Source organism: Nerophis lumbriciformis, linkage group LG23 (genome assembly GCF_033978685.3).
Source record: "Nerophis lumbriciformis linkage group LG23, RoL_Nlum_v2.1, whole genome shotgun sequence".
Lineage (NCBI taxonomy): Eukaryota > Metazoa > Chordata > Actinopteri > Syngnathiformes > Syngnathidae > Nerophis > Nerophis lumbriciformis.
In genome coordinates, this window is record NC_084570.2 from 19,052,501 (window position 1) to 19,069,436 (window position 16,936).

The following is a 16,936-nucleotide window of genomic DNA, read 5'->3' on the forward strand; positions in this document are numbered from 1 at the left end:
ATTATCTTTAATTTAGACAGACTAATACCGTGAATTTTAGAATATTGACTTGCTTGTGACATTACAGTATTTGCAAATGCATTGTACAATTTTCACAGAAAAGTCATGTGTTTTGTACGTATTATAACCAGAGTCATTTACGAACCCTGTTTCCATATGAGTTGAGAAATTGTGTTAGATGTAAATATAAACGGAATACAATGATTTGCAAATCCTTTTCAACCCATATTCAATTGAATGCACTACAAAGACAAGATATTTGATGTTCAAACTCATAAACTTTATTTTTTTTTTTGCAAATAATGATTAACTTAGAATTTCATGGCTGCAACATGTGCCAAAGTAGTTGGGAAAGGGCATGTTCACAACTGTGTTACATGGCCTTTTATTTTAACAACACTCAATAAACGATTGGGAACTGAGGAAACTAATTGTTGAAGCTTTGAAAGTGGAAATCTTTCCCATTCTTGTTTTATGTAGAGCTTCAGTCGTTCAACAGTCCGGGGTCTCCGCTGTCGTATTTTACGCTTCATAATGCGCCACACATTTTCGATGGGAGACAGGTCTGGACTGCATTCGGGCCAGGAAAGTACCCGCAGTCTTTTTTTACGAAGCCACGCTGTTGTATCACGTGCTGAATGTGGCTTGGCATTGTCTTGCTGAAATAATTAGGGGCGTCCATGAAAAAGACGGCGCTTAGATGGCAGCATATGTTGTTCCAAAACCTGTATGTACCTTTCAGCATTAATGGTGCCTTCACAGATGTGTAAGTTACCCATGCCTTGGGCACTAATGCACCCCCATACCATCACAGATGCTGGCTTTTGAACTTTGCGTCGATAACAGTCTGGATGGTTCGCTTCCCCTTTGGTTCGGATGACACGATGTTGAATAATTCCAAAAACAATTTGAAATGTGGACTCGTCAGACCACAGAACACTTTTCCACTTTGCATGAGTCCATCTTAGATGATCTCGGGCCCAGAGAAGCCGGCACCGTTTCTGGATGTTGTTGATAAATGGCTTTCGCTTTGCATAGTAGAGCTTTAACTTGCACTTACAGATGTAGCGACCAACTGTATTTAGTGACAGTGGTTTTCTGAAGTGTTCCTGAGCCCATGTGGTGATATCCTTTAGAGATTGATGTCAGTTTTTGATACAGTGCCGTCTGAGGGATCGAAGGTCACGGTCATTCAATGTTGGTTTCCGGCCATGCCGCTTACGTGCAGTGATTTCTCCAGATTCTCTGAACTTTTTGATGATATTATGGACCGTAGATGTTGAAATCCCAAAATTTCTTGCAATTGCACTTTGAGAAACGTTGTTCTTAAACTGTTTGACTATTTGCTCACGCAGTTGTGGACAAAGGGGTGTACCTCGCCCCATCCTTTCTTGTGAAAGACTGAGCATTTTTTGGGAAGCTGTTTTTATACCCAATCATGGCACCCACCTGTTCCCAATTAGCCTGCACACCTGTGGGATGTTCCAAATAAGTGTTTGATGAGCATTCCTCAACTTTATCAGTATTTATTGCCACCTTTCCCAACTTCTTTTTCACGTGTTGCTGGCATCAAATTCTAAAGTTAATGATTATTTGCAAAAAAAAAAAATGTTTATCAGTTTGAACATCAAATATGTTGTATTTGTAGCATATTCAACTGAAAATGGGTTGAAAATGATTTGCAAATCATTGTATTCCGTTTATATTTACATCTAACACAATTTCCCAACTCGTATGGAAACGGGGTTTTCTTGGTTTGCAGGAATCCACTTCAATTACTACTGTGATAAAACTATTTTTAATTCTACCCTGTTTTACTGTTGCTATTTAACAATTTCCTGCCATAGATTTTACGGTCAGTTTTTTACAATGTAGTATTGATCATATACTGATACTATATTTGGTATCGACACTACCGACGTATAGATCAATCCGTCCCACTCTTACAAGTACGCCTGGCTGCTACACAGCAATACCGTTATATTATCCTCTCTCTACACCAGGGTTACACAAAGTGGGGTAAGTGGGCCAGATTTGGCCCACTGAGTCGTTTTGTTTGGCCCGCCAACTTGTGGGGAACTTTATTATTTACATTTAGGTTATGTGTGTTTCACACTTAAAATGAGGGCGTCCTGATCCAAGATTGATAAAGGATATTGGTGTGATATCAGCAAAAAAACAAAACAAGTTGTGAATGGTATCAGTTTGCATGTCAAATCTTTGATACGAGCAGTCTTCACTTGTCCTAAGCTGGACAGCCAGTTAACATCTAAATGTCCTCCAAAAAACACACAAGGTTATTTTTTATTCGTATTTAGTCAAGTCGTTAACAAAAGGTAAACATGCTAGGCTACTAGGAGCTAACAGCTACACAACAGCTAAGTACACAAGCTAGACAAGTGTCCTGGATTGAACAACATTGTAGTCTAAAACTGCACATTTGTCAATATAAACAAGTATCAAATAAGTATAGTTGCATATTATTTACACCCACAACGTCACAAGCGTATTAGAAAGTATCCAGTAACACTTACCCGCATCATAAGCTTGACGTCATCAATTACTGTGGCCACCGGGTGTCGCCAAAAACAATTACCACTCCACTTCAACTTAAAAGACAGCATAAGTCCATTCCAGACAACGGTTAATAATAAATAGGTTGGTGTTTACCTATCATTGTTCTCTGATTAATGTCACTTGAATATTTTCCAACATTCCACGCTGCTATTTAATAAAAGTATGTATGATTGCTGCTGATATTGTACTGGGTCAATATCGGTATCGGCCAAATTCTCAAGGCTGCAATATTGGAAACATATTGGAAGTCAAAAAGTTGTATTGGGACACTCTTACTTCAAATCGCTGTCTTGGAGGCAAAAGGTTGTGGTACCCTTGCTCTAGACTCCTATTAATGAATTTATTAATTAATAATTAGTTTCATGTTTCTGCTGCAACACACTTCCATCTACACTTTTTCAACTTTTTGAAGCACGTATTTCTTGGTCTTGTAGCTTAGCGGCTAGTTTAGCGATTAGCACGCCTGCTTGCTCTTACTCTGTGTCTAACATGTTTAGCCTCGTCCTCCAGTGATAATGGTACTTGTAAGGAATACACAACGTGTTTGTACATACACAGTTAGCTGCTAGCTACTTCTGTTAGTTGGAGGAGGGAAAATAAACACAGTACATACTTTTTGACGGGAATCGATCGGTTCTCATCGGTGGCAGATCAACCGGTGCATCAAAAGAAGGGCGGTGTGTTAAAACTGTATGTACAATTGTGGTCAAAAGTTTTCATACACTTGTAAAGAACATCATGTCAAGGCTATCTGGAGTTTACAATAATTTGACCACAGAACTTTCCTCCAGAAGGTCTTATCTTTGTCCGTGTGATGTCAGATGAAACAAAAATGGAGCTGTTTGGCCACAATACCCAGCAATATGTTTGGAGGAGAAAAGGTGAGGCTTTTAATACCAGGAACACCACGCCCACCGTCAAGCATGGTGGTGGTAGTATTATGCTCTGGGCCTGTTTTGCTGCCAATGGAACTGGTGCTTTGCAGAGAGTAAATGGGACAATGAAAAAGGAGGATTACCTCCAAATTCTTCAGGACAACCTAAAATCATCAGCCCGGAGGTTGGGTCTTGGGCTCAGTTAGGACAATGACCCCAAACACACGTCAAAAGTGGTAAAGGAATGGCTAAATCATGCTCGAATTAAAGTTTTAGAATGGCCTTCCCAAAGTCCTGACTTTGGACAATGCTGAAGAAACAAGTTCATGTCAGAAAACCAACAAATGTAGCTGAACTTCACCAATTTTGTCTAGAGTAGTGGTCAAACATTCAACCAGAAGCTTGCCAGAAGCTTGTGGATGGCTACCAAAAGCGCATTATTGCAGTGAAACTTGCCAAGGGACATATAACCAAATATTAACATTGCTGTATGTATACTTTTGACCCAGCAGATTTGCTCACATTTTCAGTAGACCCATAATAAATTTAAAAAAAGAACCAAACTTCATGAATGTTTGTTGTGACCAACAAGTATGTGCTCCAATCACTCTATCACAAAAAAATAAGAGTTGTAGAAATGATTGGAAACTCAAGACAGCCATGACATTATGTTCTTTACAAGTGTATGTAAACTTTTGACCACGACTGTATGTCCTGGTCCAACACTCAAAATATATTCCAAACTATAGCCACTGTATCTTCCATCTTGAGATAAGTTGACCAATGGTGAAACTGAAAATAGGATTAAGTTTGTTTTTGTGCGCGCTCGAGTCATTCGGGTCACCAGCTCAAACGGCTGATATGGAGACGGTCGAAAACGAGCAACAAAGTCAAATGCAAATTCGCCACCATTTCGAGGCCAAGGCTACCCCGACTCAAAGCTGGCAAATTGGCAGTTCGCCGCTGCTTGTCTTTATTCTGTTAAGACTCTTATGACGCTTTGAAAGCCATTATGTCAACACATTACACAGCTACTGCATAATTAGTAACATCAGGTCTGCGAGATATGGACAGTCATTGTGTGGTGTTATCTATCTTTACACTTTCCATCTCATTGTCGAGTATACCGAACTTGGACATCCAAGTAACTATTCATTAATTAAGCAATGTGACTTTAAATGATGATGACATTCTCACTAAATTATCACAGGCGGTCCTTGTGTTGCGACTAAGGCTGCAACAATAAGTCGATAAATGTCAACAATAAAATTTTTGTCTACAATAGTCTTGACGTCATCGTCGTCATCTTTTTATATTGTTTATGTATTGTTGGCAGGTTGAAAACAGCTTAGTGGATTTGCGTGGAGAAACCACCATTTAAATGGCACCATATAATCATCAAAAACGCACGAGAGACAAGAACTTTGTTTATGCGGTCACAACACACAGCACATAGGGCTGTGAGTGCACCTGAAGTACAAAGTAAAGTACCAATGACTGTCACACACACACTAGGTGTGGTGAAATTTGTCCTCTGCATTTGATCCATCCCCTTGTTCACCCCCTGGGAGGTGAGGGGAGCAGTGGGCAGCAGCGGTGCCGCGCCCGGGAATCATTTTTGGTGATTTAACCCCCAATTCCAAACCTTGATGCTGAGTGCCAAGCAGGGAGGTAATGGGTCCCATTTTTATAGTCTTTGATATGACTCGGCCGGGGTTTGAACTCATAACCTACCGACCTCAGGGCGGACACTCTAACCACTAGGCCACTGAGTAGGTGACCTGTTGTTATTAGCACACACAAATTGGCACAATCAACCACGGACGCATTTCAGCTGTGCGTGTCAGCCTTCAATATTGAAAACAGGCGTTTAGGAAATAAAAGACAATTAGGCCAAACGCAATAATTGAGGGCACATATAAACATGTACAATTAAACCTTAACCAAGCAAAAATATTGCTCCGGCCCGGTTGGACAAAATAAAATAAATCCATTTAATAAAGTCAAAATATAAATAAGGCAACAACAGAAGTATCCCACACTTCTCTTTTGTAAAGTAAATGTGTACAGCCGATATGCGCATCTACATCAACTATATGATTTTCCTGAGAAGCTGGACAGGACAAAAACTTTTTTTTTTTAAATTCAGCAAAAATATGATTTATTTGATTACTCGATTAATCGATCGGGATATTCGATAGAATACTCGATTACTAAAACATTCGATAGCTGCAGCTCTATTTTAAACATCACACATTCTTTTTGAGGAAGTTAGATTTTGTGTTTTCATTGCTGCTATTTTAACTGTTTTCACCGAAACACATGACAGTGGCATAAAAGATGTGGCTGTGAAGACAGGTTGTTCACCAAAAGAAAAGCACATTTTCAGGGCTTCTACGCTCCAGTAAATTAGAGTGGAGGCCATCCGCTTTAAGGGAGGAAGGCCAGGCCCATGGCGCTCGCCTCCTTCCGATGGCCATCCAGCCAAAACCAAAACATTGGACGTCAAAATGAGACGTTAAGCACAGAGCTGTGTGAAAGTATGGATGAGCTACAAGAGGAGGTAATCTCGCAGGTCTGCTGGAAATATTCGCCATTATAAAGGTGCGTACCCATTCAATTAGCCCATTTTGGATTTTTTTTCTTAAACGGACCATAGTCAGACCAATGCGTGTTCGAAAGAAAACTCAAACCATAAACCAGACCTGGGCAAATTAAGGCCCGCTTTTCAATCTGGCCCGCTGGACATTCCCAAACAATTTTTTTTAGATCTTTTAAGATGGAAACTGTAGCTGCCATTATGATGTGCAGTGTTGTTTTCAAATTACCATAAATGTTGAACTATACAAAGTATTTCAATGGTTGGAATCTGCACTTTTGCATAATATACTAGTTACTATGGTAATCTAATTAGTTACTATGGTAATCTAAGTCACAGCAGCTCAGACGAGGCACCAAGCAGTGTGGGTGGGGAGCGTTTCCACAGAGTGTTTCCAGAGCGGCCAGTCTGAAATGTGGGTGTCAACAAAGTTTTAAAGGGGAACATTATCACAAACCATTAAAAATCAGTTCCCAGTGGCTTATTTTATTTTTCGAAGATTTTTTCTAAATTTTACCCATCACGCAATATCCCTAAAAAAAGCTTCAAAGTGCCTGATTTTAACCATCGTTATATACACCCGTCCATTTTTCTGTGACGTCACACAGTGAAGCCAACACAAACAAACATGGCGGAAAGAACAGCAAGGTATAGCGACATTAGCTCGGATTCAGACTCGGATTTCAGCGGCTTAAGCGATTCAACAGATTACGCATGTATTGAAACGGATGGTTGTAGTGTGGAGGCAGGTAGCGAAAACGAAATTGAAGAAGAAACTGAAGCTATTGAGCCATATTGGTTTGAACCGTATGCAAGCGAAACCGACGAAAACGACACGACAGCCAGCGACACGGGAGAAAGCGAGGACAAATTCGGCGATCGCCTTCTAACCAACGATTGATATGTGTTTGTTTGGCATTAAAGGAAACTAACAACTATGAACTAGGTTTACAGCATATGAAATACATTTGGCAACAACATGCACTTTGAGAGTGCAGACAGCCCATTTCAGGCACGCTAAGAACATATATTTTTCCACGATTTCAGCACTCAGGTTAACCATACCTAAATAGACGCAAAATATTGCATTACACAAGACTACTCGAATGATTAAAAAAAAAATTATTGGTAAACACAGTTTATGTATAATAATTTACGTAAAACCGCGAGTAATGAATAAAGTTTTCATCAATTAATATATTCTGTAGACATACCCTCATCCGCTCTCTTTTCCTGAAAGCTGATCCGTCCAGTTTTGGAGTTGATGTCAGCAGGCCAGGGAAGCTAGGGTCTTTAGCGTTGGAAATGCATCTGCTTTGAGTGTTGCAGGATATCCACACATTCTTGCCATCTCTGTCGTAGTATAGCTTTCGACGGTAAAGTGTGCGGAACAAACGACTGACCATTTCGTCGGCTTTCCCCACACCCTCGTATTGTGAACAAATTTCGTCCAATTTCTTGCCACTTTCGCATCTTTGGGCCACTGGTGCAACTTGAATCCGTCCCTGTTCGTGTTGTTACACCCTCCGACAACACACCGACGAAAGTGAGAAAATGGCGGATTGCTTCCCGATGACGTCACAAAGTGACGTCATCGCTCCGAGAGCGAATAATAGAAAGGCGTTTAATTCGCCAAAATTCACCCATTTAGAGTTCGGAAATCGGTTAAAAAATATATGGTCTTTTTTCTGCAACATCAAGGTATATATTGACGCTTACATAGGTCTGGTGATAATGTTCCCCTTTAAAGCTTAGTGATATGTCAGATGTGTCAGATTGTAGGTAGGGTTTTGTTTTGTTACCCTTCTTGTTCATATTTCGCTGTGTTTGTTGCATTTTTGTTGCGTATCGCCTGATCGTAAAATATGTCGATCGAGAGGGGGTGTGCCGTTCATATGTTGTCAATATTCAGTGTTTTATCGTTCATAGTTAATATTGTAAATCACACATTCTTTATTTTCTTGTACATTCTGGGCGTCTCATTCAATAAAAAAAAAAAAAAAATTCCATTCGGTTTTTCCAGGCCGTCTGTCATAACGTTTTTAGCCTTCAATCAGACATTATTGTGAGGTTTTGTATTAGTGTTCCTAAAAATAGATCTACCGGCCCCCAGACACATTTTTTTATCTAAATTTGGCCCCCGAGTTAAAATGATTTCCCAGGCCTGCCATGAACCATAATGTGGTCTGTAAATGATGCAAGGCGCTTGTCCCCACCAAGACCGGTAATACCACACCTCCGTAATCCCCCTTACCCTTTAGAGCACAGCTGTAATTTCCTGTCACTAAACCTGCAGAAAATAGCTCTTCTCAGGTTTCTCTGTTTAAATTTTCACACTGTGCACTATTTTATTACACTTTATTAATCATTTCTAACGTATTCTTTATTTTTGCACCTTCATTTTAAGATGTTATTGTTAAGTGTTCAATGTGATTTTACAATTTTGTTTACATTGAGTGTTTTCCATGCTTGTGTTGACATTTCCTTTCTGCCTTGATAGCTGAGGGGATTATAATGAAAGGAAGGTTGCATTTTAATCAAAATTGTTTACATTCAATATATTTTTCTCCTAGTCCTAATTATTGGTAGGTCATAAAAACCTCTTATATCAACCGATACAAAACACTTGGTAACACTTTAGTATGGGGAACATACTGTAAGTAACAAAGACTTCATTTACAGTTATTTGGTTAGGATTAGGGTTAGAGGCTTAGGGTTAGGGCTAGGGTTGTTGTATAATAAGGCCATGCAGAATAAGGCATTAATAAGTACTTAATAATGACTAATTAAGAGCCAATATGTTACTAATTTGCATGTTAATAAGCAACTAATTAATGGCGAATATGTTCCCCATACAAAAGTGTTACCAAACACTTGTATCGTGATACAGTTTTTAGCCATATGGCCCATTTGCTCCAAATAAAGACCTTATTCTATTCTAATAAAAAATATACAGTACTCAAGCCTACAGATCAATTATTTCATATTATCAGGTTCTCAAACATTTCCATCCAAGGGGGGTGTGACAGACAAGAATATAGATTGACTAACTGTATTATAGCAAGCCCTACCCGATAATTATCTAACAGCTCATATCAGTGACCGGCTGTCAGGCTGTCATTCATCTTCTAAAAGCACTGAGAGGTCTTTAAGTATCCCACTGAGCTCAGTGCTATGAACTTACATAATCAAATAAGTTGCGACAGAAAGTGTAATAATTCAAAGCATGCATCCATATTTAAGGGTCCTTTGTTGAAAAGATCAATGGAAATTCTAAATGAGGCCAAACAGAAAGTGCCATGGATGCAACTCCGAACCACTTTTACAATGTATTCTTTTTGCATGGGTCCATGTCACTTGGTCCCTCTTCCGTTTCAAACCCAATGCCGAGGTGCCCTTGAGCATGACACGTAATCCTTGAGTTGCTCAGAAGCCAGCGGTGGGAAACTGCCAAATTGTCAGCTCGAGGAAGTGCGGTACTGTGATAGGGCTTTAAACACGCTGAATTAACTTGACGCTGGGACAAAGACATTTTTATGACCCCAAAAATTCACTTTCAAACCAATCACGGGTGAGACTTGGTCGTTTCGTTTGAGGGGACTGGCACCACCCAACAAAGTCAAGGGCAAACATTCAGTGTGAAACATGAAAATGTGTCATGGTGCAGTAAGTGCCTTACCTAAGGCCGTAAAGAACGGTTCCATCTGGATGAAGACGGATCATGCGGTTTTTGACGGTGACTCCGTGGACAAAGGACTTCTTGTCATTGAGGAAATAGGTGTCTGGTACCCACAGCTGGTCTGCTACTCTATTGTCCAAGGTGAGGTTGAGAGGGATTCCGACATAGGCCAGACGTTTGTCCCTCCAGTACTGCTGGAAATACATTGTCAACGTGTAGTCCTGTGGAGCAGAGCACGAGATCTGGTCATTGGGTGTACGGGTAGAAAAAACAAATAAGGATCACTGGGGATGTGCGGTTGATCTGCCACCGATCACTGTCGGGCGATTAATGCCTTTTATTGCAGATTCCCGCTGGCTGATACTATATGCATTTTTGCGCTCCATGGCTGACAGAGGCGGCGAGCAGCTTGTATGTCCATACGCAGTGTGAAGCCTCTGCCCTAAGTTAATAATCATCACCTCCATTGCGACAATAATAAATATATAAACTACGAATACCGAATATCACTGGAGGACAAGGTTTAATATGTTAAGACAAGAAGACATGCTAATTGCTAAACTAGCCGTGGAGCTAAATTGAATAAACACGAGAAATAAGTGCTTAGAAAACTTTAATGCAACCACATTACAGCAGAAAGTAAGCAGCTATCATCAGGAAATTAACAAATAGATTATGATAGTAGACCAGGCATACACGTAAGAAAAGGACAGTGTCAATACCAAGGGTGGTATCAGTATGTGACCGATACTAGAGTGATAAGATCAATAATTGTATTTCCATATTTTTTCTTTTGATTATAGTTTTTGTTATTGTTTACAAATTCAGGGAATAATTCTCTGGACAGAGGATTTAAAAGAGTAGTAGATAGTAGTGTATGCAATAAAAGAGAATAATGTTCTAGCGTGAATATTGTGTTGATATTGTTACAGTGTCGCCATAAAAATAAAACAAATTACAGTTATTACATGTGATTGGTTTGGCTGAAGCACAAATGGAATGCCCTTTGTCACCGATTCTGTTCATAACCTTTATGGACAGAATTTCTAGGCGCAGTCAAGGCGTTGAGGGTATCTGGTTTGGTGGCTGCAGGATTAGGTCTCTGCTTTTTGCAGATGTTGTGGTCCTGATGGCTTCATCTGGCCAAGATCTGCTCTCACTGGATCGGTTCGCAGCCGAGTGTGAAACGACTGGGATGGTAATCAGCACCTCCAAGTCCGAGTCCATGGTTCTCGCCCGGAAAAGGGTGGAGTGCCATCTCCGGGTTGGGGAGGAGATCTTGCCCCAAGTGGAGGAGTTCAAGTACCTCGGAGTCTTGTTCACGAGTGAGGAAAAAGTGGATCATGAGATCGACAGGCGGATCGGTGCGGCGTCTTCAGTAATGCGGACGCTGTATCGATCCGTTGTGGTGAAGAAGGAGCTGAGCCGGAAGGCAAAGCTCTCGATTTACCGGTCGATCTACGTTCCCATCCTTACCTATGGTCATGAGCTTTGGGTTATGACCGAAAGGACAAGATCACGGGTAAAAGCGGCCGAAATGAGTTTCCTCCGCCGGGTGGCAGGGCTCTCCCTTAGAGATAGGGTGAGAACCTCTGCCATTCGGGAGGAGCTCAAAGTAAAACCGCTGCTCCTCCACATCGAGAGGAGCCAGATGAGGTGGTCCGGACATCTGGTCAGGATGCCACTCGAACGCCTCCCGAGGGAGGTGTTTAGGGCACGTCCGACCGGTAGGAAGCCACGGGGAAGACCCAGGACACGTTGGGAAGACTATGTCTCCCGGCTGGCCTGGGAACGCCTCGGGATCCCCCGGGAGGAGCTGGGCGAAGTGGCTGGGGAGAGGGAAGTCTGGGCTTCCCTGCTTAGGCTGCTGCCCCCGCGACCTGACCTCGGATAAGCGGAAGAAGATGGATGGATGGATGGACAAATGGATGATCGGTATCGGAATTGGCATCTGAAAGACCCTGATCGTAAAATTCCAAATGTTACCTTCAGTGAATTACTGTCTTTTGAGTTACCTTTTATTAGCTACATTTTTTACACGCGCTCCGATTGAAAATGCTTCTACAGGTGTTATATTATCTCGACTTCAGTCTGCCTGCAACCGCTGCTTCTTCTTAACCCTGATCAATGTCTGTCGTCAATGTTGCCTGTTTAGGTCTTGTTTTGGTGCTCTCCTAACCTAAGGCTCTACATACGTGTTCATTGAGCCCATGAAAGACACAAGCAATAACAATGTCGTCCGGTGGTCCTGAACTATCCTAATCAATCAGACCACGGGTTGGCAAAACCAAAATGTTGAAAGAGCCATATTGGACCAAAAATACAAAAAGAAAATGTCAGGAGTCGCAAAAAAATTAAAACCTTATATAAGTGTTATAATGAGTGCAACACATGATGTAAGTGTCTACATTAGCTATTTTAGTATACTATCAAAATGACTGTAAAAGTCTTATATAAGTGTTATGAGTGCAACACATGATGTGTCTATATTAGCATACTATTAAAATGACTTTAAAAGTCTTATATAAGTCTTATAATGAAGGCAACACATGATGTAAGTGTCTATATTAGCTATATTAGCCTCCTATCAGAATTACTTTAGAAGTCTTATATAAGTGGTATAATGAGTGCAACACATGATGTGTCTATATTAGCTATGTTAGCCTACTATCAAAATGACTATGTGTCGCAAGCTGACGCAAACCTCTGTTGACAGAAATGTTGAAATGTAATATTTATTCTACACATTTACACAACATTGGAAAACATTTGTAAAATGGAGGCTTCTCAGAGGGTAAGATAACGTCTTAGAATGGCCAAAGGTATAGATGTATAGTGTCCAAGTTTAAAGAAACGGCAGGCTGTCTTCTTCTAATGGATTTATTACAATCTTTGCAAGCTGGGTAACGTTTGCTGTGGTCTGGAACAACATGGCACACAAACAACTATCTGAATTGCAGCCAATATTACAAAGAGATAATGTGTCATGATACATGCAATTATAAATTAAATACACAGAGGACATGAGTAAAGGAAATTAAATGAGATCAAATATATCTGCAAACGAGGCATAATGATGCAATATGTACATACAGAGAGCCTAAATAATGTTAGCATCGATTAGCTTGCAGCCATGCACTGACCAAATATGCCTCATTAGCACTGCACACAAGTCAATAACATCAACAAAGCTCACCTTTGTGCATTCACGCACAGCATAAAACGTTTGGTGGACAAAATGAGACAAAGAAGAAGTGGCGTAAAACACGTCTTTCTGTGGCAGTCGGACAAACTATGGTGAGTTCAAGGACTGCCGAAATTAGTAGGACCAAACGGTGCTCGCCAAATACTCTCATCAGTGAAGCATGTTTGATATAAACAGGGGGATTTGTAACAATTAGGAAGGTTTGTGTCATGTTTGTCCTCCTACAAAAAACATTTTAAAACAAAAAAAATTGTTTTCCCCCCGATCCTTTTTCATTTTCATACACTTTTGAAAAAAGCTCCAGGAAGCCACTAGAGCGGTGCTAAAGAGCCACATGCAGCTCTAAAGTCGCGTGTTGCAGACCCCTGCCTTAACTGTACATATATAGAACTACAAACAATGAAATATTTGCCATGTTGTTGCTGGTGTTATTAGTTTATTCATGATGTGACTAAGGTTGTCAAAATAATCGATACTTCGCTACCGCGTCAATACCAACACGCAAAAAATACATCGACACGTGCTTTTTTTCAGTATTGTCAGTAGCAAATACTCTACAACACATTTTTATTCAGTGCATGAGCACTGAGTTAGTGTTGAAGAAGAACGCCTGCTGTGTTAGGAAAAAGAGCCAGTGTTTTCAATATATTTACTTATTTGTGGAAGCCTATCACAAATGCGGATTTTGCGCTTCCGGTTTGCCCTTGCTCATAAATGTTAATGTTCAGGACCGCAGCACAGGAAAACAAGTAATGGCCCTAACCGCCTACATCGAAAATGGTTTCGAGAGCAGAAAGAAGACCGGGACTGTATTTTTCGACCTCACAGCCACCTACGGTCTGGCATAAAGACCTTCTACTAAAACTCACAAAGGGACTCCCTGCCTGGGCTCTAGCCACCGTCAAAACTCTGCTGACCAACCGGATGTCCAGAGCGCATGGAGAACACAGACAAATGGTCTCCCAACGAGCTCCAACAATGTTTTACCTCTACAAGGACGACCTACCCAGCATCGAATCCCGTAAATTAATCTACACAGATGACATCTGTCTGGCATTCCAAGCACCCGTTTTTGATCAACTGGCACGGGTGCTCACTGAAAACCTCACTAAAGTAGATCAGTACTGCAAAACTTGGTGCCTAAAACCAATTCGATGTATTCTATCTCGACAATGCAAAAGCTGCCAGAGAACTCCACATCTACCTCAGAGGGCTTAAATTTAAGCATGGCCCTAATCCAAACTCCCTTAGAGTGACCCTTGACAGGACCCTGTCCTTCAAGGAACATATAAAAGGGACGACGGCTAAATTGAAGATTAGAAACAACCTGCTCTGCAAGCTTGCTGGTGCGAAATGGGTCGTGCCAACCTCCACACTAGGCACCTAAGCATTAGCCCTTGCACACTCTGCAGCACAATGTTGTGTTCCCGTTTGGTCCAGGTCACCCCACATACAGTACGTGGACACCCAGCTCAAAACAACCATGAGAATTATAACCAGGATAATTCGCTCAACACAACTCCCCTGGCTCCCTGTCCTATCAAACATTGCACCTCCACATATCCGACAAACAGCGTGTACCCAAAGGATGCATCTATCAATCCACAAAGACATCCTCAACCCAACCACTGCTCAACTCCCATCCAGACACCCCATATGGAAAAACACCCCACCAGCTGACTTCACCATCCAATCAGCTTGGGAAAAGGAATTGGCGTCCAAAGAAATCCCCAACAAACACCTTGTGTCAGACCGTTCACAACATGTCCCCGGCACAGACCTTTCAAGGACACAGTGGTCGACCAACAGATTCAGGACTGGACATTGCCGGTGCTTGGCCAGCCTTCACAAACGGGGCAGTAGCCCTAGCCCACTGTGTGCTTGTGGAGAGGAGCAGACAATGGAACACACCATTGAAGCTTGCCCTCTCCAAAGACTGAGAGGAGGATTGGTCACCCTCCACACAGAAGACCAAGAGGCAGCTGCTTGGCTGAAGGACTTTGCATTCACTAAATACAAACCCCGTTTCCATATGAGTTGGGAAATTGTGTTAGATGTAAATATAAACGGAATACAATGATTTGCAAATCATTTTCAACCCATGTTCAGTTGAATATGCTACAAAGACAACATATTTGATGTTCAAACTGATAAACTTTTTTTTTTTTGCAAATAATCATTAACTTTAGAATTTGATGCCAGCAAGACGTGACAAAGAAGTTGGGAAAGGTGGCAATAAATACTGATAAAGTTGAGGAATGCTCATCAAACACTTATTTGGAACATCACACAGGTGAACAGGCAAATTGGGAACAGGTGGGTGCCATGATTGGGTATAAAAGTAGATTCCATGAAATGCTCAGTCATTCACAAACAAGGATGGGGCGAGGGTCACCACTTTGTCAACAAATGCGTGAGCAAATTGTTGAACAGTTTAAGAAAAACCTTTCTCAACCAGCTATTGCAAGGAATTTAGGGATTTCACCATCTGCGGTCCGTAATATCATCAAAGGGTTCAGAGAATCTGGAGAAATCACTGCACTAAAGCAGTTAAGCCCGTGACATTCGATCCCTCAGGCTGTACTGCATCAACAAGCGATATCAGTGTGTAAAGGATATCACCACATGGGTTCAGGAACACTTCATAAACCCACTGTCAGTAACTACAGTTGGTCGCTACATCGGTAAGTGCAAGTTAAAACTCTCCTATGCAAGGCAAAAACCGTTTATCAACAACACCCAAAAGCGCCGTCGGCTTCGCTGGGCCTGAGCTCATCTAAGATGGACTGATACAAAGTGGAAAAGTGTTCTGTGGTCTGACGAGTCCACATTTCAAATTGTTTTTGAAAACTGTGGACGTCGTGTCCTCCGGACCAAAGAGGAAAAGAACCATCCGGATTGTTATAGGCGCAAAGTTGAAAAGCCAGCATCTGAGATGGTATGGGGGTGTATTAGTGCCCAAGGCATGGGTAACTTACACATCTGGGAAGGCGCCATTAATGCTGAAAGGCACATACAGGATTTGGAGCAACATATGTTGCCATCCAAGCAACGTTACCATGGACGCCCCTGCTTATTTCAGCAAGACAATTCCAAACCACGTGTTACATCAACATGGCTTCATAGTAAAAGAGTGTGGGTACTAGACTGGCCTGCCTGTAGTCCAGACCTGTCTCCCATTGAAAATGTGTGGCGCATTATGAAGCCTAAAATACCACAACGGAGACCCCCGGACTGTTGAACAACTTAAGCTGTACATCAAGCAAGAATGGGAAAGAATTCCACCTGAGAAGCTTAAAAAATGTGTCTCCTCAGTTCCCAAACGTTTACTGAGTGTTGTTAAAAGGAAAGGCCATGTAACACAGTGGTGAACATGCCCTTTCCCAACTCCTTTGGCACATGTTGCAGGCATGAAATTCTACGCTAATTATTATTTGAAAAAAAAAAAATAAAGTTTATGAGTTTGAACATCAAATATCTTGTCTTTGTAGTGCATTTAATTGAATATGGGTTGAAAATGATTTGCAAATCATTGTATTCCGTTTATATTTACATCTAACACAATTTCCCAACTCATATGGAAACGGGGTTTGTAAATAAATAAACTGTTGGGGCAGTGTAACTCCTCTTTTACAACACACCTCATATACCCCTAGTTTACCGCAGAATAATACACTTTGTGTGTGAGAGTAGAGATCCGCCACCACAAGCCCAGTGAGTGTGCATTTTTACTACAACGCGCAGAGAATCTGCAGAAGCATGCAAGCTAACCTTTATCACTTCTAAAAGTGCTACGAAAACACAACTTAGGCCTTCACACTGCAGGTCAATTCCGATTTGTTTGCCCATATGCGACCTGTATCGGATTTCTTCATGTCCGTGTGAACAGTGCGATTCCCAATTTTTTCTTTCATACGTGGATATACATCGGATATATAAGCGATTTGTCCTCAATATGAAGGCTCCCACGCTGAGATCGCATTCATCCGACCGGAACGTCA

General features: G+C 41.3%; 1 protein-coding gene across 4 annotated transcripts in view; it reads right to left on the reverse strand.

The window, feature by feature from the left end:
- The window catches only part of LOC133622357 (gamma-aminobutyric acid receptor subunit beta-3-like), a 235,090-nt gene that overhangs the window by 70,522 nt on the left and 147,632 nt on the right, over window positions 1-16,936 (reverse strand). For all 4 annotated transcript variants that reach the window (XM_061984998.2, XM_061984997.2, XM_061985000.2 and 1 more), the window contains one exon: window positions 9,731-9,951. In XM_061984998.2, the coding sequence (XP_061840982.1) occupies window positions 9,731-9,951 (221 nt within the window). The remainder of the gene's footprint in view (window positions 1-9,730; window positions 9,952-16,936) is intronic.